Here is a 27455-nt window from a genome sequence, read left to right as displayed (position 1 = left end):
GGCTTCTAAGGAGTGCACATAGAACTGCAAATACACATGAGAGATGGCCCAGCAAAAAGAAGCACATAATATGTAGAAGCCAATATTTATTGTGAAATTCTCATTGTATAATGGCTTTTAGAGAGGAATCTCTTCTTCCAATTCAGCTGTATCCAAAGATACCCAAGCAGACTTCTATTCAGGACAGGATTTCATCATTCTACCCTTCCCTCCATACTATCCACATCTTTTCTGAAATGTCATCCAACCTCTTGAACAGATTTGGGGAATTACAGGAAGAAAAGAGAATTGGTCTCACCAACAGGATATGGTTTTGTAGCAGACAAATATCATTTAATAACCTCACTTAACAACAAACTGTTATTACGGTTCCTATAATTTTTTTTTTTAATTATTGAGCAAGGTTAGTAAGCCTCTCAATGCCAGTTGCTGATTGGAGTGGCATATAAGATAAACCAGCCCACTCTCTATGAAAGTGACTTCAGAAAGAGTACTCAGCGAATACTTAATACAATTTAAGCCTGTCGTGCCATGAGGTCTTGCTTGTGATTCTCATCTGTCTTGTTTGTTTATTTCCTCGCAGTTTCATGTATGGAGAGCTGACAGATAAAGACACAATTGATAAGGTTCGGCAAACTTTTGAGAACTATGAGGTGAACTCATTTGAAATCTTGATGTACAAGAAAAATAGTAAGTTAATTTTCTGGCTTCTTTTTCAACAATGTTCCCTGAAATATGTCTTGCCACTGTTGCAGGAATGGCTCTTGTAGGTATTTCTCTCCCTGTCCTTTTTCATGAATAGTTTCCCAGTGACATGTGTAGTTCTGTCCTATTAAGAAAACAAGCAGGTTACATTGGAATGATTTTTGCAATGCTAACTGCCTTTTCTACTTTTCACTTCAAGATCAATACATTTTACACATGGAACACGCTTCATACCCAATGATAAACTGGAAGATCGAGTAACATTGGTAAGGCATATGCTAACACAAGGGTAGTCAACCTTTTTATACCTACCACCACTTTTGTATCTCTGTTAGTAGTAAAATTTTCTAACCGCCCACCGGTTCCACAGTAATGCTGTGTATGCGCATGCCTCTCGCGCATCGTGGATTGGGTTGGGGGGGTGCGCTGGCTACCAGCTCTGCTTGCCTGTTACAGCTGGGTTGTGTGGGGGGAGATGCGCAAGCTATTCTGGGATGAGGCTGTTTTGTTTGCGGTCGCACTATAGCGCCATTTAGTTTCACTTACCTAATGTGAACTAAACTTATGCGCGGAGGTACAAATAGTATATTTCCAGAAATTTAAATTGTCACGGGGAATTTTATGAAAACCTAATGAAAATGTTTTTAAATAATGCTATGAATTTTTTTTTTAAAGTCAATTAAATTAAAAAAACAACAGGAAAGTGCTTCAGTATTGGACAAAACCCCTACCGCCCACCATGAAAGCTGGAATGCCCACTAGTGGGCGGTAGGGACCAGGTTGACTACCACTGTGCTAACACCTGGGCTACTTGGAACTTAGAAGTTCCATCATGAGACTTCCCAACAGCTTTTACTTAGGGATAAAGATGTATACAACAAATTGAATTCTTTCCCCCAAGGAAGTAGCTTAATCATTCATTCCTCACCTTAATTCTCTAATATAAATACCCAATCTCGTTATACATTGTTTTCATACTCATTCTGTACTTGCCTGCTCCCTCACCCCCGGTTGTCTAGTAGAGATATCAAAGATACTTGCCATGGAAGCAGTTTTCCAGAGAGACCAGTGATGGTAAAGATTCCAATCTCTTGGTGTCTACTTCCAGTTAAAAATCTACACAAAAAGCCTCTTTCTTAGGATTCCTTTTCCACATTTGGAAAAAGAATCCATACGTTTTTGAAAGTTGTTCTGCATTATATAAAAAAAGAAAAACAACTTACATATGTATCTGTATATTTAAAATGTTTATATTAGATAATTTTTGTAGCAAATCATATTGGAACAGTTCATGTAAAACCAAATATATCTTATGGGACTTACATTGATAACTAAGTATGTTAGAAAAAATGTATGTTACGTTTAAAAAAGCTACAAATGAAAATAGCTGAGAATCTTTTCAATGGATCTTTAAAAAAAACCTACATAAAATGGACTGGGATATTGTCTCTAATACAGAGTGTTACGTTGTCTGGATTTATCTTGATCCCTGATAGTTAACAACAACTTCATAAAAGCAATTTCCATTTGGAATGTTCCATGAGGGAAAAAAATAGTTGATTCCAGTTCACCTAACATCCTGATTTCACCTTTTGCTAAGAAAAAGAACCAGAGAATTCTGGTCTGTTATGCTTCTTTAATTCTCTCCATAAACTGGTAACAGAGTTGATGATTTCCATGACTGTTTATTTTAGCAGAAGGTTTATCCTCTCAGGCAAGTTGTCTTTCACAGTAGCATAACCACTGTGTATAATCTTTTGACTGAAGAACCCTAGAGAAACTATCAGAGGTTCCTGGCATTTGCTAGCATAAGAACTACAAATTAAAAAACTGCTTAGAGATAGGAAGAATGAGAGTATATCAGCCTTCCAACTTAATTAGTCCTTGGCTTCCCTGCAGTGATCACCATAAAGTCCCAGCTGTGATGTACTTATGTGAGGAACTTCACAATAAGCTACACATGGCATTGACTGGTACTGGCAATCTGGATACATTGTTATATTTGCTTGGCCATTTTCAAAGACTCAGCACAACTATTACAATAACCACGTAAATACTCAGCATTGTATCATTGCCTGTTGTCATCTTTTGTTTAATTTTTTCTCTTTCTAGTCTATCAGGTTATAGCGAGAGATATTGTCAATTCTGAGACAGGATTCTGGATGCAACAGTCCCATTGCACAAACCTGTCATTGTCAGTCTGTCAGTCACATCATACTTAGCATGAAAAGCTTCTATAAACGAAATCGGAGCAAGTGAATTGGGGCTATTGCTACATTAGAAGCATAACAAAAGCATCACATTAAAAATGGCCTGTTGGACCACACCAAAAAATATCTAGTTCCATATTATTTTGCAAGAGCCTCAGTAGCTGCACAAAAACATATATTCTGATCATATTTCCTCACAATTGATTTCATTAACTAAAAGTATATGGCTTCCAGTGGGAGTAAGATATAGCCATTCAAACTAGCAGTCATTGGTATATTTTTGCTCTATGAATCTGTCTAATCAAAATTTGAACTCTATCCAAGTTGGTTACCAACATACATGGGGAGTAGAAAAATGTAGTTATGTGGAATGCTTCTTTTTATCCAACTTGCTTTTTGTACCATTCAGTTTTATCAGAAAATGCCATGTTGTGGTATTTTTCACTCAAGCATACAAAGTTTTAACCCCACTATTATTTAGAGTTAGAGCCAGTGTGGTTCAGTGGTTAAGACAGGAATGTGTATGGTTATAGTTTTTCTTGTTGGCCATTGCAAGTTGTGTTTAGATACAAATGCTGAAAAGTAGGTGCAGCCTGAACTGAATAGATAGGGCCAGGACAAAAGCTTCCACTGAAACTGAAGTTTAAAATGAAATAAAAACAAATGCAATTAATTACTTTCCATGTATATCTATATATATAAAAGCCAAATACCACTAACTCATCACAAAATCTCCAGAACGGTAAAGCCTACAAACTTGAAATTTGGCACATATGTTTCTCTTGGCTTCTAGGTGCTTGCTAAGAAAAGATTTTTTGAAATGACCATCAGATAATTAGTATTTCATATGCAGTATTATATTCACACGCTCTGATGCCAAGGAGTTAGACATTGTACTCCCCCTCCCCACCTGAAAGGAACTCTGTCCCAACTGCCAGTTGCCTTATATTATCATGCTCTGATGCTTCCCTTTTGCTAAACTGGCTGTGAGTGTGGCCAGCGCGTGACTCATCTGGTCTGCGGGGTGAAACACTCTTCTCCTCCTCCCCTTCTGTTCCAACTACCAGTTGCCTTATATTAACATGCTCTAATGCTATGGAGTTACACATTCTATATTAAATTTCAGGCTTTTAGTCTCAATTTATCACGCCTGATCACATAGTTTCATAGCGAAGCATGGGTGTCCAGCTAGTAAGAATATATTTATTTATGTTTAGGTATTCAATTTTTATAACCTCCCAATTCAACAAACTGACTCCTATCCCATCATATCAAAACTTGCAATTTAGTGGCAGCTTTTGGAAGAGCTACGGACTTAAGAATAGGTTTATGCATTTTGTTGTGCATTGGACAAGAGCTAGGGAAACTAGGGAAATTACCTACCCAATACATACCTAACGGTGGAAATTCAGTTTCCACAGTTATGTACGTATTTACCGGTACTCTAGTCATTTTTTTTCAGTCCACTTACCTCATAGGATAATCATTCTGAAGAATAACCTGGCAGAGGAGAAGGTACTATGACTGGGGAGAATATATATGGAAGACATTGTGCTCAGGTCATCTGGTGGGCTTTAAACTGAATATGGAATAGAAGGGAGACAATATCCACAATATAAGCCTGGAGTTATTGTAGCTTACATCAAGGAATGACATACGAAGAAAAAAGGATTTCTCAGGAATACACCAGGAGAGCTATTAAGCAATGGAACAACCTACCTCTTGGACTCATGACTGTTCCATACTTGCAGGTTTTCAAGAAAGGACAGGAGAGCCAATTTTCTGGGATGGTATGAAGACTTCAGCTGTAGCATTGGATTAGAAGAACGCCAAAGACTTCAATCCTTCAATGAGCTTCTTAAGTCCTTGTACCAGCTACCCCACAAAATGGATTCAATGGCAGAACTCATAGCATCTTTTAAGATGTCCAAAATGATATTTATGGGACTGAAGGCATGATTTGAAACACTAATCCCAGGAAGCCCTGTATCATAGTTTGGATACTTTCCCCCTGTATATTCTGCTTTTTTTATGCTAGAGCAGTTAATCCCTAACTGATATTCCTGTGCCTTAAACACACTTAACTGTAGAGAAGATAGGTAGATAGATAAGTATAGATAGATAGATAGATAGATAGATAGATAGATAGATAGATAGATAGATAGATAGATAGATAACAGATGTATCACATATCCAAATGCAAATACCATATATGGGCTCTTACACTTGATGCAGTAACAACATTAAAATTCAACAGTGCTTTAGTTTAAGAGTTTCAAAAGGCAATTCTATCTCTTATGTTAACAGCATTCAGTACTGTGCTTTACTATGCCAATATAATTAAGAGAAATATTATACACTTTTAGCAATTTCATTTTTAACAGCCCAGGCAGTCTAGATTATGGTGTCTCAGTAACTAAACCTCTAACACCCCAGGGCTGAGAAACATAGATTAGTATAAATGTATTCTGTTTTATTGTCCAAATTAATAGTATTTCAATCTACTGGGGATAGGAAAACTAATAGACAGGTTGATGGATATTTTCCTTTTAGAAAGATCCATTCAGAATATTGTTACCAACTTTGGTTATCATTTTTTTTAATACATGACGGGCTTTTTTTAACATAACTTTTCTCTCTCCTCTCCCAGTCATAACTTTGACTAATTTATATACTCTTTAAATGTAAATTCTTCGTAATCTCTTTTAGCATAATTTCTCTTAAGTTCTTTGTTGCATAAATTTTTGCAGTTTAAAGCTGATTTAAATTTGTAATACCCTCTTTTTGTACATGACTTAGCCATTCTTTTTCAGATGTATTTCTTTCTTGTTATTTTTTTCTTTGTGGATTTTGGATCAGAGCAAGACGGAGAGGAGTGCACTTCATTCAGTGCTGATATATCTATTTGGGCAGATTTCTCAAACTGTTCCCCTTAGAATTCTATGGCAGGTTTTATATTTAACCGTTCCCACTAATGGATAATTTCCATTATACTCAGCATGCAGTAGGTTTGGGCATTGGAGTGTGACTTCTAAACCCAGCATTCCCGGCTTATGTTTAATATTTTGGAGCTTTCAGTTTTTGGCTCCAAAATAGCTTAGAACAAAGTTGTTTCTTAAAAAAAAAAATCAGAAATAGCTTGGATTATTTCAGCTGTCCTGGTTCCCAAACATCATGATGAGCTTCTGATCCACCATAGAGCTTGTGATTTAAGAGCAATGTGATTTAAGTCTAAAAGTTTGAAGTTGAGGTAGATTTATGAATCAACAAGCCAGAAATTTATATTGGGTGTAGATCTTAATCCAAGCCAGAAAAAAGATAATTCTTGGCCTCTTTCTAGAGGATTTTTTTTGAGCTCCCTGAGTTCATCTTCAATCCAATGTTTTTTTGGCAGATCTCATTCCGTAACTAGCAAAACAATGGCAGGTGACCTAATTTATACATGTTATTCAGAATTAAGATAGTCTCAGTGAAGAAATCCCACTTGTTTACCACAGAACATACATAGCCCTCGCTGTGGTCTGTTTGGCTCAAAACCCTTTTTAACAGTTGTATTTCAGCAGTGGTCTTTTATGACCTGAATTTCTGCAGTCTCTGGTTGTGATTGAAAATCAGTTTTAGGAAAGCTGAATGTGCTATGACAGAAATGTAATTTCCCTTGATGAACATCTCCTATTCTAGTCTCAAAGAAACTTTGAAAATTTTTGAAATTTTAAACCTTTCTTCTACATTGTTAGACTACATTTTATAATCATAGAATGTGGGAAGAGCCTATGTCTTTGTGTTCTGATTCCTCTGTTGAACATCTAAAGGGCAGGAGTATGATCCCGTTGAAATGAGTTGTGCCACTGGAAAAATCTTTATATGTAGTATCTTCAAGCAAATGTAGTGTAGATGTAAATGTAGATGTAGTGTGGGACAACTCTGTTCAGGATGCCAGCCACTCTGTATAAATTATTGACTTGATTTCATGAGATAGCTAAGTTAAGCTTTGTATATGCTAATAGCACTTAGCAATAGCATCTAGATTTATATACCACTTCATAGTGCTTTATAGCCTTCTCTAAGTGGTTTACAGAGTCAGCATATGGCCCCCAACAATCCGGGACCTCATTTTACTGACCTTGGTAGGATGGAAGGCAGAGTCAACCTTGAGCCTGGTGGGATTCGAACTGCCAAATTGCAGTCAGCCGGCAATCAGCAGAAGTAGCCTGCAGCACTGTGCCACCACAGCTCTTTGCTTGCAACTCCAACAGTAAAGTACAAGGAAACAAGTAACTGTATAGACATAGACATGGACACATGATAAAAATGGGCACAAATAAAAGGATATAAATAAGCAAAATATAGCTATAAACACATAGAATTATTACATATAAATGGGGACAGCAGGATAGGGATGGTAGGCACGCTGGTGCGCTTTTGCACACCCCCTTAGGGACCTCTTAAGAAACATGAAAGGTCCACGGTGGACAGTTTAATGTAATAGGTATGGAGATTAGCAAGACTAACAACAGGATCAGGTAGAGTGTTCCAGACATTTACCACTCTATTGCAGAAGTCATATTTCCTACAATCAAGATTGGAACGAATTACATTGAGTTTGAATCTATTGATAGCCCTTGTGTTATTATGGTTGAAATTAAAGTATTCATTTACAGGTAGGACGTTTTGGTAAATAATCTTATGAACTAAGCATAGGTCGGAACATAGACGGCATAGTTCGAGGCTATCCAGACCTAAAATTTCAAGCCTGGTGGGAATGGGAATTTTATTTTGAGCAGGAGGTTTGAGTACTCTTCTAGTAAAATGTCTCTGGACCCTTAAATTAAAACTTTGGAATCACTAAATCCTTTTGCAGGCTGAATTTATGCAAAATCAAACCACACTAAACAACTTGAAATGGCAGAATTTCATGTTCATTTTGAACATGATTTCTATTGTAGTTTTACAAGTAGTCTGAATATGTGCTTATGGTAAATTTATATGTGACCTTTCCAGCTTTGCCTATTTCCTCTGTAGTGAAAACTAATGTCACGCAGCATTGGTTTTTCTTTGCAAACACTCTTTTATTTCTTTTGCTTGCAAAAACAATGCTGTAGTAGGATGATGTTCAGTTTTTATGTCATTGACCAGTTTTTCTATGGTGCTTTCTCTCCAGGGACTCCTGTTTGGTTCTTTGTGAAAATTGCTCCAATTCGAAATGAACAGGACAAAGTTGTTTTGTTTCTTTGCACTTTCAGTGACATCACAGCTTTCAAACAGCCTATTGAGGATGACTCATGCAAAGGTTCGCTATTTACTTTCTCTGTTGCATATGAAATATAATTTGTTTTGCATTTCAGAATGGAATAATTCTCTTTCGTAGATGCTTTGGTTTTAGAAGATCTGTTAAGAATCTGAGTGAAGCTAGGGAAGCTAGTGCAAACTGACTCTGAAGGATAAACATTTTTCGAAATACATAGAAAACTACTGCTTCTGGCCTGTGCTCTATATGATGATGATGATGATAATAATAACAACAACAACAACAACAACAACAACAAGAACAATAACAACAACAGCATGTCAAGGCCACGCCAACCAGGCCTCTGACAGTTCTTTCTTTTCTTTCAGATGTTAACAATTAATGGAACCAATGGCAAAGCCATGAAAAATTTCTGATGATATTTCTTGCAGATCAAGGAACTGCAGCCTTGATCAGCAAGTTCAAAAGCTCTCAGCTGAGGCAATAGTGCATTATCCTTTTCAAGTTACATCTCCATGTCTTGGACCTTGAGATTGTTTTTGAAATTGCAGAATTACATTTCTTGGTCATTCCCTAGAACAGATCATATCCCAATCCAATGCCTTTTCCTTGTGACTATCTTTATGTTTCCGTTATAGGCTACGCAGTCTTTGAAACCCCATATAATATTACTTTTTTTTCTTGCAGTTTTTGTTTGTAATGTAAGCAGGATCAATTATGAGATAACTGAAAACAACTGAGATCATTAGATAATTTGCTATGTAGACTAGAAACTGGGAGACCGTGAGTTCTAGTCCTGCCTTAGGGCATTAAAGCCAGTCGAGTGACTTTGGGTCAGTCACTCTTTCTCAGCCCAACCCATCTTACAGAGTTGTTGTGGGGAGAAAAAAGGAAGAAGGAGTAGTATTAGGTATGTTTACCGCCTTGAGTTATTCATAAAAATAATAAATTCATGATGGGTCCATGGTGCTCTCTGAGCTTGCTTGTTTTCTTGCAGACTAACTAGATGACATTTTCATACCTAGTTAGGGAATGAAACGCCTGTAAAAAAACAAGCAAGCTCAGAGAGCACCATGGACCCGTCATGAATTTATTATTTTTATGGGACCCCTCATTTTCAATTGTGAACTACAAATATTCTCCTTTATTAATAAATTCATTTTGTAAATGCAACATTTCTGTTCTGACAAATAGTTTCTAAAGACTATGCCCTCTGCACATCTCCCAGCAATGAGTAATCCAGATCCAATTACACTCTACTAAAATAGGGCTATCCCCAAATATTTAATCTTGTTTTCTTCTGTTACACTTTGTGACTTATATATAGCTGGGGTGGGTTCTACTTACCTTTACTACTGGTTCTCATCGTGCATGCGCAGAAGAGTTTTGATGACGTTTGGGTCAGTGGGCGGAGTCTCCTGCTGGTTTTACTACCGGTTCTATAGAACTGGTCCGAACTGGGGGCAACCCATCACTGATATATAGCCTTGGGGCTTAGATTGGGTGTGCCCTACCAGTAAGGTTTAGGCAATCTGTAGGGTCTTTCTGTGACACTTCGATGGAATTACTAGTGGCAGTTAGCATAAATCTGTAATTTCCATACAAATATTCATTGTTGTATGCTTCATATGAATGCTATTGTCAAAGTAGAAACTATTTTTGTTGCATATATAGATCACAAAAGTGAGACGTGATATTTGACAGAAAATGACAGTAACCTATTATTTAGAAATGGCATGAGAAAGCAAAGGATGAAATTAGACCCCATAAATAAACTGCATTATCCATTCCAGACACAATAAAAGTCTAACATTTAAGTAAATCATATGTTTCTATTAATAGTTTCTGTTGTTATTACATAAAACATTAATTGGTTGGCTTTAAAAAGCTACCTGATGTTATTCATTCATTTAAAACATTTGTATGGCTGCTCATCTTTCACACAACTCTGGACAGCTCCCAATAAAATCATTTTAAAAACTGTAAAATGCACTCAATTAACAGAGTAAGCACAAAAATACATGCAAACATATCATTGCTTAATCTCCCAACACTTGGCAGATTATGTAAATGAATGAATACAATCAACTATAAACTGAAGTAATTTACTTTTATATTATTATCCAAGGAAAACCACGATAAATGAGAAAATATTGGGATATTTCCAGCAAGAATATTGAAAGAATATTTGGCAAGAGCTTGTGAAATTTTGGCACACATTAATTTAAAATAATAATAACGTGGAGATTACCATATTGTATATACCAGGTAAAACTAGAGGTGCCATGTTATTGATACCTGGTTCAATATTCCACACTTTACGTTGAGCTGTTTGCTTCATACAAGACAAAAACATGCCAAAATATCCACTATAAATACCTTAAGGACATTTTAGAAAGAGTATTTCAGGTTTGCTTAAATTGTTTATTGCCATCTATAAAAAAACCTGAGCCATGGTAGTGCAGTAGTTAGAGTGCAGTACTGCAGGCTACTTCTGCTGACTCTGGCTGACTGCAATTGGGCAGTTCAAATCTCACTCGCCTTCTATCCTTCTGAGGTGGGTAAAATGAGGACCCAGATTGTTGGAGGCAATATGCTGACTCTGTAAACCACTTAGAGAGGGCTGTAAAGCACTGTAAAGTGATATATAAGTCTAAGTGCTATTGCTATTGCTATATTGCCACTTCCTTAAGGCTGAGTGGTGGCAGTATTATTAAGCTGAAGATCCAGTGGCTGAACCCTAACAATTTAAGCATATACTAATTCCAATGTTTGGATGAATGGTGATTAGTTATAAGATGAATTCCTATAGGCAGAGATGGATTCTGAACTAATCTTTGTCCAAAAGACTAAATTCAATCTGCATTGAATGGCAGTTCATGAATGGCTGTTTAGTGTTAAGTCTGCTTATATAAACCATTAAATATAATTTCTAATTAGCCACTTAGGGTAAATATGCAGCCTTAGTAGAATAAGATAAAATAAGATGTTTCCTAAAGAAACTTAAGTTATTTTGGTTTAAGATTGTTTATTGTCCTATTTATAACTTTGATTTTTAGACATTTTTTTCTTCCTTTCAATCATGTCTGTTTCCCAGGGAATGCCTGGACTGCAGTTTTCATGTCAAGATTTTTCAGAAGTGGTTTGTTATTGTCATAGAGCTGAGAAAAAATGACTGATCCAAGATCACCCAGCTGTCTTTGTGTCTAAGATGAGTCCAGAACTCATGATCTCCCAATTTGTAGTCTGATACCTTAACTACTATACCAAAATGGATATTTTAATTGTACTATTTATTCTTCAAAAGCCACCAAGAATCTTTTAGGTTGTGGCAGGATAGAAATGAATGAATGAATGACTAAATAAATAAATAATCAACATCTAAAATGTCAACATTTTGGGAGATCAGGGGAATGGAGGACTAGGAACATGCTCTTCAAGTGAACCAAGATCCTTCCCTATTGATTAGAATTTTTCAAGAAATTATTGAAAACAACTCTTACATAGAGTTATAAATGGAAAATCTGGAGATAGATTTTTAAGTTCACAAAACAATATGCTACGTTCTGATATCCAAGTGTAGCTGAGATTCACACAATGGGTTTGTGTTTACTCCACATAATCTCAGGCCATCTTTTATTCATCAACTACCTTGAGCTGCACCTAAAGCATGTTATAATCTGATCTTGAAACTTTCTTCAGATTCAAAGGCAACTTTTGTGTGACATGGATGTGAAAGCCTTTTTTAATTAAGGAAAATATGTCCAATACCCTGGACATTTACTTACAGACAAGCCCTGTAAAACCTTAGCAGGATTTACTTCAGAATAACTATGGCCAGAATCAGGCTGCAAAGTGCCCTGAAATACATTGAAGAATTGAGTTCCATAGTTCTTTGGAATCAGGGTATGCTTTATAACATGAACTCATGGACAAAATCACATTTTATGAATTTCTTGAAATTTTTGTTTGCTTTTAATATCGTATCAATTCCATAAAATAAATTTCAAAAAGAAGTGTTTTCTTGACATTGGCTTTTCATGTCACAGCAAAAGTTCACTGCATTTTCATTTTGCCTGGCTAATGTGAATAATCAGTCCCTGACTATTTTCTATGGAAGAGAGACAGCTCTGTCTCTCCTTAGGATTCTTTCCTGATGTGTTACAATAAGATTAAGTGGATGTAAACAAGAATTATGCATTCTAGGATGAAGTAGGACATCCTCAGTCCTGGTTCTGTTCTGATTCTGGCCTCCCTTTTGAGTTTCCTCTATTCATTATTGCGGTTTTACAACCATGATAACAACGTCTATTTTTGTTCTTCTGCAATATCTCTTATCTAGACCAAGCAATGCTTTTCAAGGCTTAGTCAGATGAAAGTAGAAAGTTACTAGGCTGCTTCTTATTTACTGGAGGAGCTCTTACTTTAAATATTGTCTTATATTTTCAACCCTCCTAAAAATTAAAGAGCAAAAAGATCCTTTTAAAAATTAAATAGGAATGCCCTCCACACCCACTTTGTGTATATGTGTGTGAACGGGTTGTGCATATATGAAAGATCAGCAATAAAACAGACTTATTTCACTCTGCTTTTCCATTACTTTAAAACCTTCTCTTTCCAAAACACAATAAAACAAAATATAATCTCTCCAAAACAAAACAAGACAAAACAAAACAAAATCAAGTGAGCTGGTTTGTAAAATAAAATACATAGTATATAAAAACAATTTACCCACAACAATGAAAAAAGTACATGACAATGCCTAAAACAAACAAACAAAACAAAAACGAAACCCCACAAGAAAATAGAACTAATATAAGGGAGCAAAAAGAACAGTACTGGAATTTTCTTTTAAAAACAAACAGCATGTGCTATTCAGTACCATGGTCAGCGCCAACTGTTATTACTACTGTAGTGTTTCAGACAGACATTTCATTCTAATGAGCTATCTTACTTATTTATTTTGCGTCTGTAGATATGTAACCAGTTTGAAAACACTGTGCATTGACATATACAGTATGTCCAGATGTGTGGCAGTAGAAACATGCAGTAACTCAAAGGGTAACTGCTAAAATGAATTATCTATACAGTGGGAGGACAATTTGAAATAAAACTTTATACTTTTTCTGCATTCTAATAATGAATGACTCATTTTAATTATGCAAAAGATAGCTGCATGAGAATGCCTATGACCAGATCTCCACATTCAAAATCTGCCCATTGCTTATTATTGCCCTAAGGGGATGAATGATAAGCATTTGGCCTTTGTTGTCAGTATTTTTCTTAATTCAGTGTAAATTCACTGCATTGTTTTAGGTTAAAGCCTTTTTTTTTTTTGCTCAAATTCAGTTCAACTGGAGTGGTGGTAACTATTGTGCAATTTCTTTAGGTTGGGGAAAGTTTGCTCGTTTGACACGTGCACTAACAAGCAGCCGAGGCGTCCTGCAGCAACTTGCCCCCAGTGTGCAGAAAGGAGAGAATGTTCACAAGCATTCCCGTCTAGCAGAGGTAAAGTCTGCACCATGTTTCTATTCTATCTGAATGTTATGAATGTTGTGATAACTTAAAGAGCATCCACTCCAGTGGTGAAATCCAATTTTTTTTTTACTACTGGTTCTGTGGGCGTAGCTTGGTGGGTGTGGTGTGGCTGGTGGGCCTGACAGGGGAAGGATACTGCAAAATCCCCATTCCCATCCCACTCCAGAGGAAGGATACTGCAAAATCCCCAGAACTACTCAAAATTTCCACTGCTGGTTCTTCAGAACCTGTCAGAACCTGCTGGATTTCACCCCTGATCCACTCTTTTGGAACCAATAGCTTTCCCTCAGAAGTGTAATCTACTGTTGGGGAATCAGCTGAGAGTTAACATTGCAAATCAAGGAGATTTAAGGGTCCACAGTCCCATAACACTGATCCAATCATGACCTGCCTGTTATGGCAAGATGAACAGTTTTACACTTTACCTAGGAGCTTCAGGTGGAGCTGGGCTGCTTTGAAAGACAGGCTTGAATTCTGGGGCTCTGTGAGTGATACTAAGCCCTCTGTAACTAAGGAAGATTTTTTCCCCTCTCCAGCTGAAGCCTGGGCTGTTTGTCTTTTTCCTCTGTACCAGTTTGGAGCTGAAGGTGAGAGTTGGGAGCTGTCTCTTACCATAAATGAATGACCATAGATTTTAGGCTGGGTCCCAACATTCAGTACTCCCCAGTTCATTAAACTTATATTTTAAAATTCTTCAATAAAAGAACTGCCTAAATTTATTCAATGAACAAAAACAATTCAGACACAAATTGGATGCTCTTATATGGTAATTCAAACATATTGGTGTATTACTCAATGGATTCTATAGGGCTGTAATTTAAAGTAACAGATCATGTGCCCCACATACTATTTGCAGTATAAAAGGTAAAGAAATCTACTCTGAAAACAATCTAGATTTAAATTTAGTTTTGCCATATATGTACGCTGCTGTTTCTGCCATTGAAATCACGTGCTAACCTTTGGATCAAAATTTCACAAGTAGGTATAATTCTGTTAGGCCAGAATATTACATTTATGAGGCTGTAGTGATATTCCATTGCCTCCCTTTTTATTATCAAACAAACAGACAAGCTGCACTGATTCTTCCCATAAAAGCTGTTTTATGTACAAACTTCCACAGCTAATCTCTTTCTACTTGTTCTTTTTGCCAACACTGGAAGCAAATATTTTGCAGGCAGAATCACTGTCCAGTCTTTGTAAATCCTACTACAACTGAGTAGTTCTGTGCCCAGACTGCTGATCACTGGAATAATGCTGTCGGGATTGAAGTTATGATTCTTTTCTCTTTGTTCTTAGTTATTCCCTTTGGGGCTTTAATTTGTGTCATTTTTGATTCATTCTGCCTAAGCTTGTGAACTGAGACTAGATTGGGTTATAACATAAACTGTGTGATAAGATGTATTTTAATAGAAATATAATACTGCCATTTTGTTTGGGAGAGCATGCATATAGGCCGTCTTCCCTGATGTCATCTTGGCATTCTGTTTTTGGCATATGTTAATTGATGTTTCCTGTTTTGGCAAAATGGGTGTTATTTAGTGAGCAACTTATGAATAACAACAGATTTTTTGGGATGTTGAAACATTGCCTCTCTTTCCCCATGATGCTTCAGCTATGCTTTTCATGCTATTATTACAAAACAACAACAACAACAACACAACCCTCAGACAAAACAGTATCCTACTTAGCTGGAGAAATTAATTATCATGGCTGCAATGTTTCTTTGCCTGAAATTGGTGATATACAGCATAGATTTCAATAAACATAGAATTCACTTACATGCAAACTTGGGCATATGTATGGGTTTTTGAACCGGGCTTATTTCCTTCGTTCAGTCTGAATGTAACAAGTGTTAAGATCTGTTGTAGATTGTTTTTGTATGTGACACCTCACTTGAAGGGGCCTTTTGCTTTTTGTTTGACAACTATGTACTAACTGGTGGTGCATCTGACAAGACTTCATATGAATTTAAATCAGGACAGCTGGTGAGTTAATTATAAACAATAAAGGTCAAGATAATGTTTCTGCACGTATTAATTGCCAGTTAAATATTGCACTCATTATTTCAACATCAGTGAGCCAAATTCTAATAGAGTTCATCAGGAATCAACAGATGTTGCAAAGAAAACCCAATGGGGAAGAGGACATCAAAAGAGATATGATTAATATCAGTAATATCAGTAATAATAATATGTACCCGTCTTGCAATTCCCTTTTTTGGAGAAAAGAAATTCATGCAAAATACAGAAATGAAATAAGATATAGTAAGCAAAAGAAATTAAATAAATTTAGGGAAATTAAATAAGTTTAATTTATAATTACTATAATGTAATCTAGTTTATATCATTCAGTATGTTTCTCCATTCTTTTCTATCCTTCAAATCATCTTTTATTTTACCACTGATTAATTTCTTGCCTTTGTCTTCAAATTCCCTACTTTTTAAAAAGAATCTGATCAACTATATCCATCCATAATTTTCTCAAAACTTCCTTGATGCTATTCACTCTTCCTTCATAAATTTGTTTTGCAACTTGATCCTTGTTTATACTTTCCATATGATTTAACTACCTCAACTACTTCTTTCCATCTGATTGTTCACATTTCTATTTAATCCATATTCATTCAATACTCAGTCATTTTAACTCTTTCTCTTTTTGTTTTATCATACATACTGCTTAAGTTACTCATTCCCATGTATTGTTTCCATAACCCTGAATTAAGGTCCAACTTCAGACCAAACTTATCTAGCTTCTACTACCTTTGTTTGTAAGACCAGTTTTCTTTATTAGTAATCATTTTCTTTGCCTGGCCTTGAATGTGTCTGTTTCTTCTTTCCTCCTTGTTAAAAAGTAGTGTGCAAGCTGGAGAGAAAATGATTTATACATGCTATGTAATTTTTTAAAAAGTTGCAAACTGCTCTGCAATTTTTTCTAAAAAAGATTTTTTCCTTGAATCAAGCTTTATTTCTGATGCCTTCATGGACACATCTATCCATTGTTTTGGTAACAGAGTTTATAGTAATTATATTTAATCTCCCATCCAAGCATTAAGTGGGGACAATTCTGCTTAGCTTCCAAGTCCAGATAAATTAGCCAGGTACTATCACCTGCTCAGGTCCTATTAAAATACTTTGGAAATGGCTTAGAAGAAGTGCTTCAGACATCACCAAGTTGTGAACATCACACTTCTCGTCTAGCCATCAAAGCAATCCATCTTTTTCAGGCTTTTAAGCAAGTTATGGCTATTTTAAGTCAAATTATTATTCAACTCCTTAAAGCAGAAACAGCATCTATTTTCAAGATTATGCAGAAACCTGAAAAAAATAATGTTTGTAATGAATAGCAAAGTCATGCTGTGCCTGTGTGAAAGCCAAAGGACTTCTGCATCATTTTCAAACAGTGTACATTTCAAGCAGTGTGCAATTCAGCAACAGTGTATAATGTTGCTGAATTGGCCCATCTGGCAATATCCTTTAATAGAAACTTTCAGATTCAAAGCTGTCTTTCTTACAGATTTTATTAAAATCCAGTCCTGCTTGGATTCAAGTTCATGTATTCATATTTGTGGGAAAATGAAATACATCCACAAGTGACTTGATCTGCTTTGTAGTTCAGCTTGTAAAAAGAATGCTAATGTAAGAATAATGCCCACTCATAGAATTGGAAAATACATTACATAATAGATGGCTGCCAACTCTCCCAGGAACAAAAAAGGAACTCTGCCTGCATTGCTATACCTATTCATGTTTAGCCATTTTGGATGGTTTTAATTGTTATTGTTTAATGATACGATTTTTTTCAGAACTAATGTAACAATAACCTATACACAAAAAGCCAGAAATACATAAACAATATATGTATTGACTACTTTTTTTTTTGAAACACTTTTGATATAATTTTGGATTAAATGCCGAAGGGGATGCTTAGAACATCTGATTCCCTGGAACAGCTGCACTGAATCAGAGCAGTCCTGGGAAATGGCAACCAATGTTCATGCCCCAAATCTTATGTTGCACATCAGTATGCAAATTCCACACAAACCCCATTCTCATGACCTAATGCCACTAACAGACAGTGAGGCCCAGGTTGAAGAAGAAATGGTCATTTCTGCCTCAGTGGATACTTCAGGTGTAGTTGCCATGAACAAGGGAGATGGGGAACATCCTGACTCCGTCTGGCTCTTTTTCATCCGTAAAACTGGGCAAACTGCTGAGTCTACCTGGTGGATGGGAGGGAGGTATAGTTCTCTTATGACTTACCTGGCTCACCCTTGACTGTGGGAGAGAGTTATTCTGGCAGAGTATATGGTGTACAGGAATTTAGTTCTAACCTTGAAAAGGGGATTCCTTCTCCTCCCCTCTCCTCCTCCCCCTTCCCTCCCTCCCTCCCTCCCTCCCTCCCTCCCTTCCTTCTTCTTTCTCTCATCTCACATGAAAGTGACTCTGGGCAGTGTAAAGCACTTAATTAAAAAATATAAATACATAAAAACAGTCATAATTAAATAATAACTATAAACACACACACTGTCAGCCTGCCCCAGATCAGTGTTTGAGAAAATAAAAACCCAACTCCATCATGTTGAAGAATTTGGTAATCTTTATCATACAAGTCTGGATGCGGTGAAAGCAAAGCTGGAACTGGAAGTAAATCAAAACCCCAGAGTCATATTCTCTCCTGAACCCTCCCCCTACTAGAGGTCATACAATAATAGTCCAATGTCTTCTTTCTCCTCAGCCACGTGTAGTTTCACTTCCGATATTCTCCCTCTGTCAATCTTCCGAATGGAATGTGGAATCAGCAGCTGCCGTTACATTCACGCGCCAACACAATTCAAACCTCTGGTTTTGAAAATGGCATTCTCTCCCCACATACAATGTCAGCCGACGCTGGGAACAGTGAAAACCTCCCCCCCCTTCTCCATAAAGCATGTAAGACAATCAGTAGAGCAAACTTTTAACAAGGTAATAAAATAGTCAGATAATCTAGTAGGAGAAATACACTAAATTAAAGCGGAGGCTGACACACACACAACAGGAGAGAATAATGCTAACTACAGTAAGGGAGTCATTGCATACTTTTCCCAGTCTCCTGGTACTCGCAGTCCTGGTAACATAGCCAGGTCTTGAGGGACTTGTGAAATGTTCAGAAGAAGTCAGTGTATATGAGGGATGGCGCTAATCTCACTTCCAGGGAGAGAAGATACTACAAGGCAGGGACTGAGACAGAGAAGGTCCATCTCCTCAGACCTGCTAAATTTAATTATCTGGAAGACTACAATATGCTGTCTCTGTCAAACCTAATAGCATGGGGCAGATGAAATAGGGGAGAGACAGTCTCTCAGATAACCCAGCCCCATGTCATGAAGGGCCTTATCTCGTCATCTCAAAGGACTGACAGTGTTGTGGTCCCCTGGCAGTCTGTGGAGCTGGCAGAGTCAGACAGTGAGGAGTCTGGGGACGAACATGGGCCAGTCCTGGAGTCTGGGGAAGGCTCGGATGAGGGCTCTGTGTTGGTGGCAGAGAGGGGGCCAGGGCCATCTGGGAGTTATGTGCTGACTTCAGAGTCTCCAGAGTCTGACATCAGTGAGGCAGAGGAACAGAGGGAGCCTGTTCCCAGTGCACGCATGTACAGTGCTGCCAGAAGGCAAGAACAGTTAAAACAAAAGGGGTGACTCGGGAGAGTCAATCATGGAGATGATTGGCCCTTCCCATAAGACAAAGGAGGAGCAAAGGCATGTGAGTCTTTGCAGGAAGCAACTTTGTTCGTGCTGGTCGGTTTAAATTCTGAAGCTCCATTTGACTCTGTGCTCCATGTGGCCTTGCAAAGCTAATTGGCAATTAGGTCTTTGGCAGCATGTCAAGGGAGATAAAGATGGGTGCTTATCAGCCTTATCCCGAAGGACTGTGGCAGACTTCTGTCGGACTCTTTACAAACTATTTGTGACTCATCATGGGCTGGGAATGAACAGAATTCACAGCCTTTGAAATAAAAAGAGGGTTTTGGGGACTAATTGTGTGCTTTTTACTGTCTCAGGAAGCCTAGGTCAGAACAGACAGACCTTTTCCCCCTTCCAACTGTTTTTTCCTCAAAATGTATCTTTTTTTCACTGTGGCATATAGGTGTTTCCTGTATTGTGATCTAGGTGCATTGCCCAAGAGTGATTAAGGAGTTTTACCAGAGGATACAGACTTTAATGTATGTATTTATATACACACAGATAAAATCAAGGTTAGATATTAGTTATGAAACAAGTTCCTGCATTCTTATTTTGATCGTCTCCTTCCTGTAAACTGCCTGGAGTTGCTTGACTAAATGGCATAGATATGTTGGAGATAATTAGGTAAGTAACTAATATATAAATAGCTTCCCATATGTTGCAATCCTCTAAAGATATTTGAACAGCACATTTCACTGGCTTAAAAATAGCAGTGCTGATGATAAAGCAGGCAAACTCTACAGGGAAAGTAACTTTTTAGGGAAGATGGTTCATGTAAATTAATATGAAAATGTTTTAGTTTTTAGGTTTCAATTTAAAAATGTTTTTACTTTTTATTTATTTATCTCTCCCCTCCCCCATTTCTATAGGTCTTGCAGTTGGGCTCTGAAATCCTCCCACAATACAAGCAAGAAGCACCAAAGACCCCACCACATATCATTTTACATTATTGTGTTTTCAAGACTACTTGGGATTGGGTGATTCTGATTTTAACTTTCTACACTGCAATTTTAGTCCCTTACAACGTCTCATTTAAAACCAAACAGAACAATGTGGCCTGGCTGGTAGTGGACAGCATCGTAGATGTCATTTTTCTGGTAGACATTGTGCTTAATTTTCACACCACATTTGTTGGGCCTGCTGGAGAGGTGATCTCTGATCCAAAGCTGATCCGCATGAATTACTTGAAGACCTGGTTTGTAATTGACCTTCTCTCCTGTTTGCCATATGATGTGATCAATGCATTTGAGAATGTTGATGAGGTGAGTCTATGAATTTTGTTTCCATATTATATTAAACCATGAACCAAAACAGAATGAAAAGAGACCAGTTTTCTGGATTTATACCAGCTGTTCTCTATTCATATTATATGCTTACCTTAATGCTGTTTTGTCATCCTATACTACAACTATTAATTTATAAGGACTTCAAATACAGTCTATGTGAAATTTACTTACTTTTAGGCTCAATTGTTTTCTTTCGTTATTTTGAAATAAAGTAAGAGATATAGGCAACTTGAAACTAATAAATAGGTGAAAGAATATGGGAATGTTTGTGGGGGAAGAGGGCATCATCCATTTTGTCAGAATGTGATTGAAAAAGAAAACCTTTGCGCGCGCGTGTGTGTGTGTGTGTATGTGTGTGTGAATAAGGTCTTAAAAATAAGATAAAAACTACTATAAACTAATACAAGGTAAGGAAGAAAAAAGAAAAATATCAAAGAGAAAGTTAAAAGTGAGAAAGAAAAGGTAAAAGAAAAAGAAAAAAAGGAAAAATTCAGATCCTCTTAAAAGTTAAAAATACAATTATACATATATCTTTTCCCCTTAAGTTACATGACATTCTTCTTTCTATAATCTATCCTATCTGATAATCAAACCATAAATCATACATACATTTTTTTGTTTTATGCCAAAAGCCCATAGGAGGTTATTAGTCAGCGACAAATGCACATATGTGCGGAAGTGTGTGTGCGCTTCTGAACCAGTAGGGAAGGTAAATTGATTTCACCCCTGCTTTATACATTATAAACCTTTTCTCTGGTGTCATATACAACAATGCATTATTTTATAAATGTTCTCTTTAAGATTATAATATATTGTAGTGTTTCAATCCTTTCAACCACATTACCCATTGTCTGATCTCTTTGTTATAACCAAACATTTTAGCCTGCTTTATCTTACATGCTTCACTATTCTTTCATTTGTTCTTCTGTTTCAAAGTTCAATAAACGTTTATACTTTTTAGCAATTGCATGTTCATCATTTGTGCACAATTCTATTTCGAAATCGGTCTTAAGGTGTTCAGTATCGTAGGTAAGATCTTTTGTGTTAAAGATCTGTGATTAATTTTTCTTTGGAAGGGCATTTTGTAAAATAATTTGTACTATACAGGTAGCCTTTGACTTATGAACAAAACTGGGGCAGGAATCTCTGATGTTGAGTGAAGGAGTCATTAAGTGAGATGCCATATGACTGCTTCGCTCAACAACCGTAATCTTAGTATCCCTGGCTGCAGTTATTAAGTGATCTTGTGAGTCCCAGGTAAGGACCGCAGAAGTACAGGGGGTGGGGTGGGGTCGAGGGGACCCTGAGAAGCCCAGCACAGGCAACACATGATATCTCTCTGCTAAGTGGTTGAAAATCCCCTCCGTGAAAATACAAGCAAGAAGCACCAAAGACCCCACCACATATCATTTTACATTATTGTGTTTTCAAGACTACTTGGGATTGGGTGATTCTGATTTTAACTTTCTACACTGCAATTTTAGTCCCTTACAACGTCTCATTTAAAACCAAGCAGAACAATGTGGCCTGGCTGGTAGTGGACAGCATCGTAGATGTCATTTTTCTGGTAGACATTGTGCTTAATTTTCACACCACATTTGTTGGGCCTGCTGGAGAGGTGATCTCTGATCCAAAGCTGATCCGCATGAATTACTTGAAGACCTGGTTTGTAATTGACCTTCTCTCCTGTTTGCCATATGATGTGATCAATGCATTTGAGAATGTTGATGAGGTGAGTCTATGAATTTTGTTTCCATACTATTTTAAACCATGAACCAAAACAGAATGAAAAGAGACCAGTTTTCTGGATTTATACCAGCTGTTCTCTATTAATATTATATGCTTACCTTAATGCTGTTTTGTCATCCTATACTACAACTATTAATTTATAAGGACTTCAAATACAGTCTATGTGAAATTTACTTACTTTTAGGCTCAATTGTTTTCTTTCGTTATTTTGAAATAAAGTAAGAGATATAGGCAACTTGAAACTAATAAATAGGTGAAAGAATATGGGAATGTTTGTGGGGGAAGAGGGCATCATCCATTTTGTCAGAATGTGATTGAAAAAGAAAACCTGTGTGTGTGTGTGTGTGTGTGTGTGTGTGTGTGTGTGTGTGTGTGAATAAGGTCTTAAAAATAAGATAAAAACTACTATAAACTAATACAAGGTAAGGAAGAAAAAAGAAAAATATCAAAGAGAAGGTTAAAAGTGAGAAAGAAAAAGTAAAAGAAAAAGAAAAGAAGGAAAAATTCAGATCCTCTTAAAAGTTAAAAATACAATTATACATGTATCTTTTCCCCTTAAGTTACATGACATTCTTCTTTCTATAATCTATCCTATCTGATAATCAAACCATAAATCATACATACATTTTTTTGTTTTATGCCAAAAGCCCATAGGAGGTTATAAGTCAGCGACAAATGCACATATGTGCGGAAGTGCGTGTGCGCTTCTGAACCAGTAGGGAAGGTAAATTGATTTCACCCCTGCTTTATACATTATAAACCTTTTCTCTGGTGTCATATACAACAATGCATTATTTTATAAATGTTCTCTTTAAGATTATAACATATTGTAGTGTTTCAATCCTTTCAACCACATTACCCATTGTCTGATCTCTTTGTTATAACCAAACATTTTAGCCTGCTTTATCTTACATGCTTCACTATTCTTTCATTTGTTCTTCTGTTTCAAAGTTCAATAAACGTTTATACTTTTTAGCAATTGCATGTTCATCATTTGTGCACAATTCTATTTCGAAATCGGTCTTAAGGTGTTCAGTATCGTAGGTAAGATCTTTTGTGTTAAAGATCTGTGATTAATTTTTCTTTGGAAGGGCATTTTGTAAAATAATTTGTACTATACAGGTAGCCTTTGACTTATGAACAAAATTGGGGCAGGAATCTCAGATGTTGAGTGAAGGAGTCATTAAGTGAGATGCCATATGACTGCTTTGCTCAACAACCATAATCTTAGTATCCCTGGCTGCAGTTATTAAGTGATCTTGTGAGTCCCAGGTAAGGACCGCAAAAGCACAGGGGGTGGGGTGGGGTCGAGGAGACCCTGAGAAGCCCAGCACAGGCAACACATGATATCTCTCTGCTAAGTGGTTGAAAATCCCCTCCGTGAAAATCCAAATAAAATTTTCAACCCCTGAGCCAAGAGACACTTATATGTGATTTTCACTGTCCTCCCCTCCCCTTCTGAGACAAACCCTGCACTGCCTCCCTGCTTAGGAACTGAAAATCATCCCTGCCAAATTCCAGGCTAGATTTTCAGTCCTTGAGCAGGGAGACACACCAGTGGTGAGATGCTACCAGTTTGGACCGGTTCTCCTGAACTGGTAGTAAAAAATGCTACCGGTTCGAGTGAACCGGTATTTCTGACGATCAACTGGGTGGTGATCAGCTGTGACGTGCGATTTATATAGAATAGAATAGAATAGAATAGAACAGAATAGAATTTTTTATTGGCTAAGTGTGATTGGAGACACAAGGAATTTTTCTTGGTGCATATGCCCACAGTGTGTATAAAAGAAAAGATACGTTCATCAAAAATCATAAGGTACAACACTTAATGATAGTCATAGGGTCCAAATAAGCAATCAGGAAACACTTAGTATCAATATAAATCATAAAGATACAAGCAACAAAGTTACAGTCATACAGTATTAGCTAGAATTGTCGGATTTCCTGCTTTCTAGCTAATCTAAATTGCATGGCATAGCGGATTCCCCCCCTTACTATTCTACTTACTTTTGCAGACTTGGAAGGCTTCAAAATGTTCCTTTTTTAGCACTGTGCACATGCGTGCAAAGCACACGCTCGGTAGCAGACTCACAGAACTGGTAGCAGACTTCAGAGGATTTCACCGCTGAGACACACACAACCTGAGCCAGGCCTCCCAGGATTTCTCCACTTTCCCCAGAGTCACATTGAACTGTCTTTTTATTCAGAGGATGAAAATCCTACTTGGATTTGGGCTCCCTCTTATCTCTGGAGGGATGGTGGTGGCTGAAAGAGCTCTCTGCGAAAAACTTTCAACTCCATGCAAGCAGGCACAAAGGATTTCAACTTAAGTCATATATCCCTTCTTCCCTTTTAAAAACATCCTCTTTTCCCCAAAGGACCTTAATACCTGTTCTGATTTTTTCTTAGATGTTAATAAACATATACAACTGATATCCTGGCAATCATCTTTCAATTGTTATTAATCTGTTCAAAAGGAACTGTATATTTAATGAGTACCAAAATTCAGATTATTTTCATAACTACATTTTCACCAAATGCATGGGATTGTCTGCATTTTTACTCCATATAATGAAAGAGGGTTTTTATTGAAAGAGTTTCAACTAACAGAATAGGAAAGAAAGCTTCCCTTTCTTCTTTTTCTTCTGTGAAAATATGTCCTGACTAATACTTTTTATGTCAGAGATAATTAACAGCAAGAACAACGTAATTATATATACAAATATGATTCACTCAGATTCCACAAATAGGCTAAAAACACAGCATTACTTAGTAAAGACTCAAATATACCATGGCTGATATATTTACAAATAGTCAGTACTATTGGCATAAAATCAGATCTTAAGAAGGAATGAAAAGCATAAAAGCAAAAACAGAATTTGAAATGCTAATACAAAACCTGGACCACCAATGGCATATTTAAATATACAAAGAGACAGAACGAACAAAATTATGATCAAATGGATGCAAAACTTTAACACTTACAATACAGCAATGGAAAGAATAATGGACTAAATCTATAAGATTCATACAAAGTCATTCCCAAAATTGGTACAAAATGTTTTATAGATGATACATAATTCCATCAATGGTATTTAAGACAGACAAATCATACCATAGTAAATATTGGCCATGTCATGAAACAGAAGGAATGTCTTATTACTTGTGGTGGACAAGTTTTATTTATTTATTTATTTTATTTATTTATTTATTTATTTATTTATTTATTTATTTATCTCTCCCCTCCCCCATTTCTATAGGTCTTGCAGTTGGGCTCTGAAATCCTCCCACAATACAAGCAAGAAGCACCAAAGACCCCACCACATATCATTTTACATTATTGTGTTTTCAAGACTACTTGGGATTGGGTGATTCTGATTTTAACTTTCTACACTGCAATTTTAGTCCCTTACAACGTCTCATTTAAAACCAATATAAATCATAAAGATACAAGCAACAAAGTTACAGTCATACAGTATTAGCTAGAATTGTCGGATTTCCTGCTTTCTAGCTAATCTAAATTAATGGCATAAAATCAGATCTTAAGAAGGAATGAAAAGCATAAAAGCAAAAACAGAATTTGAAATGCTAATACAAAACCTGGACCACCAATGGCATATTTAAATATACAAATATGATTCACTCAGATTCCACAAATAGGCTAAAAACACAGCATTACTTAGTAAAGACTCAAATATACCATGGCTGATATATTTACAAATAGTCAGTACTATTGGCATAAAATCAGATCTTAAGAAGGAATGAAAAGCATAAAAGCAAAAACAGAATTTGAAATGGTAATACAAAACCTGGACCACCAATGGCATATTTAAATATACAAAGAGACAGAACGAACAAAATTATGATCAAATGGATGCAAAACTTTAACCCTTACAATACAGCAATGGAAAGAATAATGGACTAAATCTATAAGATTCATACAAAGTCATTCCCAAAATTGGTACAAAATGTTTTATAGATGATACATAATTCCATCAATGGTATTTAAGACAGACAAATCATACCATAGTAAATATTGGCCATGTCATGAAACAGAAGGAATGAAAAGCATAAAAGCAAAAACAGAATTTGAAATGGTAATACAAAACCTGGACCACCAATGGCATATTTAAATATACAAAGAGACAGAACGAACAAAATTATGATCAAATGGATGCAAAACTTTAACCCTTACAATACAGCAATGGAAAGAATAATGGACTAAATCTATAAGATTCATACAAAGTCATTCCCAAAATTGGTACAAAATGTTTTATAGATGATACATAATTCCATCAATGGTATTTAAGATAGACAAATCATACCATAGTAAATATTGGCCATGTCATGAAACAGAAGGAATGTCTTATTACCTGTGGTAGACAAGTAAAAAGAACCCTGCAAAAATCCTGGAAAGATATATACAGTAGAGTGCAGAAAAATTTGGAATTTATATTCAAAAAGAAAACATAACTTTTCCTATTAGGTATAATCTTAGAAAAAACCAACAAGAAACATAATAATTAAATGAGAAATATGCTTACAGCAGTGGAAATAAATGTTACAAAGTACCGGAAAATACAATTCTGACAACAATGGATTGGGAACACAAAATACATCACACAGCATGATAGATATAATCACTTAGACTTATTAGGGGCTCCAACATCTACAAATATTGCAAAGAGGAGAATGTCAGAAATCTAATATTTCCTTTTCTTTTTCTCTTTTTCTACTTTTTGGTACTTTAATTCTTGTTAAAAAATTTAAAGATAAATAAATCCAGCTTTTTTCATTAATATGTATCTCAAGTAATAATACAATGGATATATTTTAATATTAAGTATAAACACCAAGTGTTTGTAATATTGATATCCTAAATTGTAATTAATAATGATAGAATATTTTTTCTGTATTTTCAAAATTCTTAAGCTATCTGAATAAGAGAATGTCAACTATCTTTAATTATATTGTATGACTTTCACTGTATTTGATACAAC

At 36.3% G+C, this 27455-nt stretch overlaps 1 protein-coding gene across 1 annotated transcript in view; it reads left to right on the top strand.

Moving 5' to 3' along the window:
• Positions 1 to 27455, top strand: part of KCNH1 (potassium voltage-gated channel subfamily H member 1) — a 272168-nt gene that overhangs the window by 48632 nt on the left and 196081 nt on the right. The window contains exons 3-6 of the mRNA XM_058165313.1: positions 584 to 690; positions 8077 to 8205; positions 13553 to 13671; positions 20287 to 20679. Coding sequence (XP_058021296.1) covers positions 584 to 690; positions 8077 to 8205; positions 13553 to 13671; positions 20287 to 20679 — 748 coding nt within the window. The remainder of the gene's footprint in view (positions 1 to 583; positions 691 to 8076; positions 8206 to 13552; positions 13672 to 20286; positions 20680 to 27455) is intronic.

Source organism: Ahaetulla prasina, chromosome 1 (assembly GCF_028640845.1).
Source record: "Ahaetulla prasina isolate Xishuangbanna chromosome 1, ASM2864084v1, whole genome shotgun sequence".
NCBI classification, from domain to species: domain Eukaryota; kingdom Metazoa; phylum Chordata; class Lepidosauria; order Squamata; family Colubridae; genus Ahaetulla; species Ahaetulla prasina.
The sequence above is the reverse complement of the archived record's forward strand: the minus strand, read 5'-3'. Positions and strand labels throughout refer to the sequence as shown.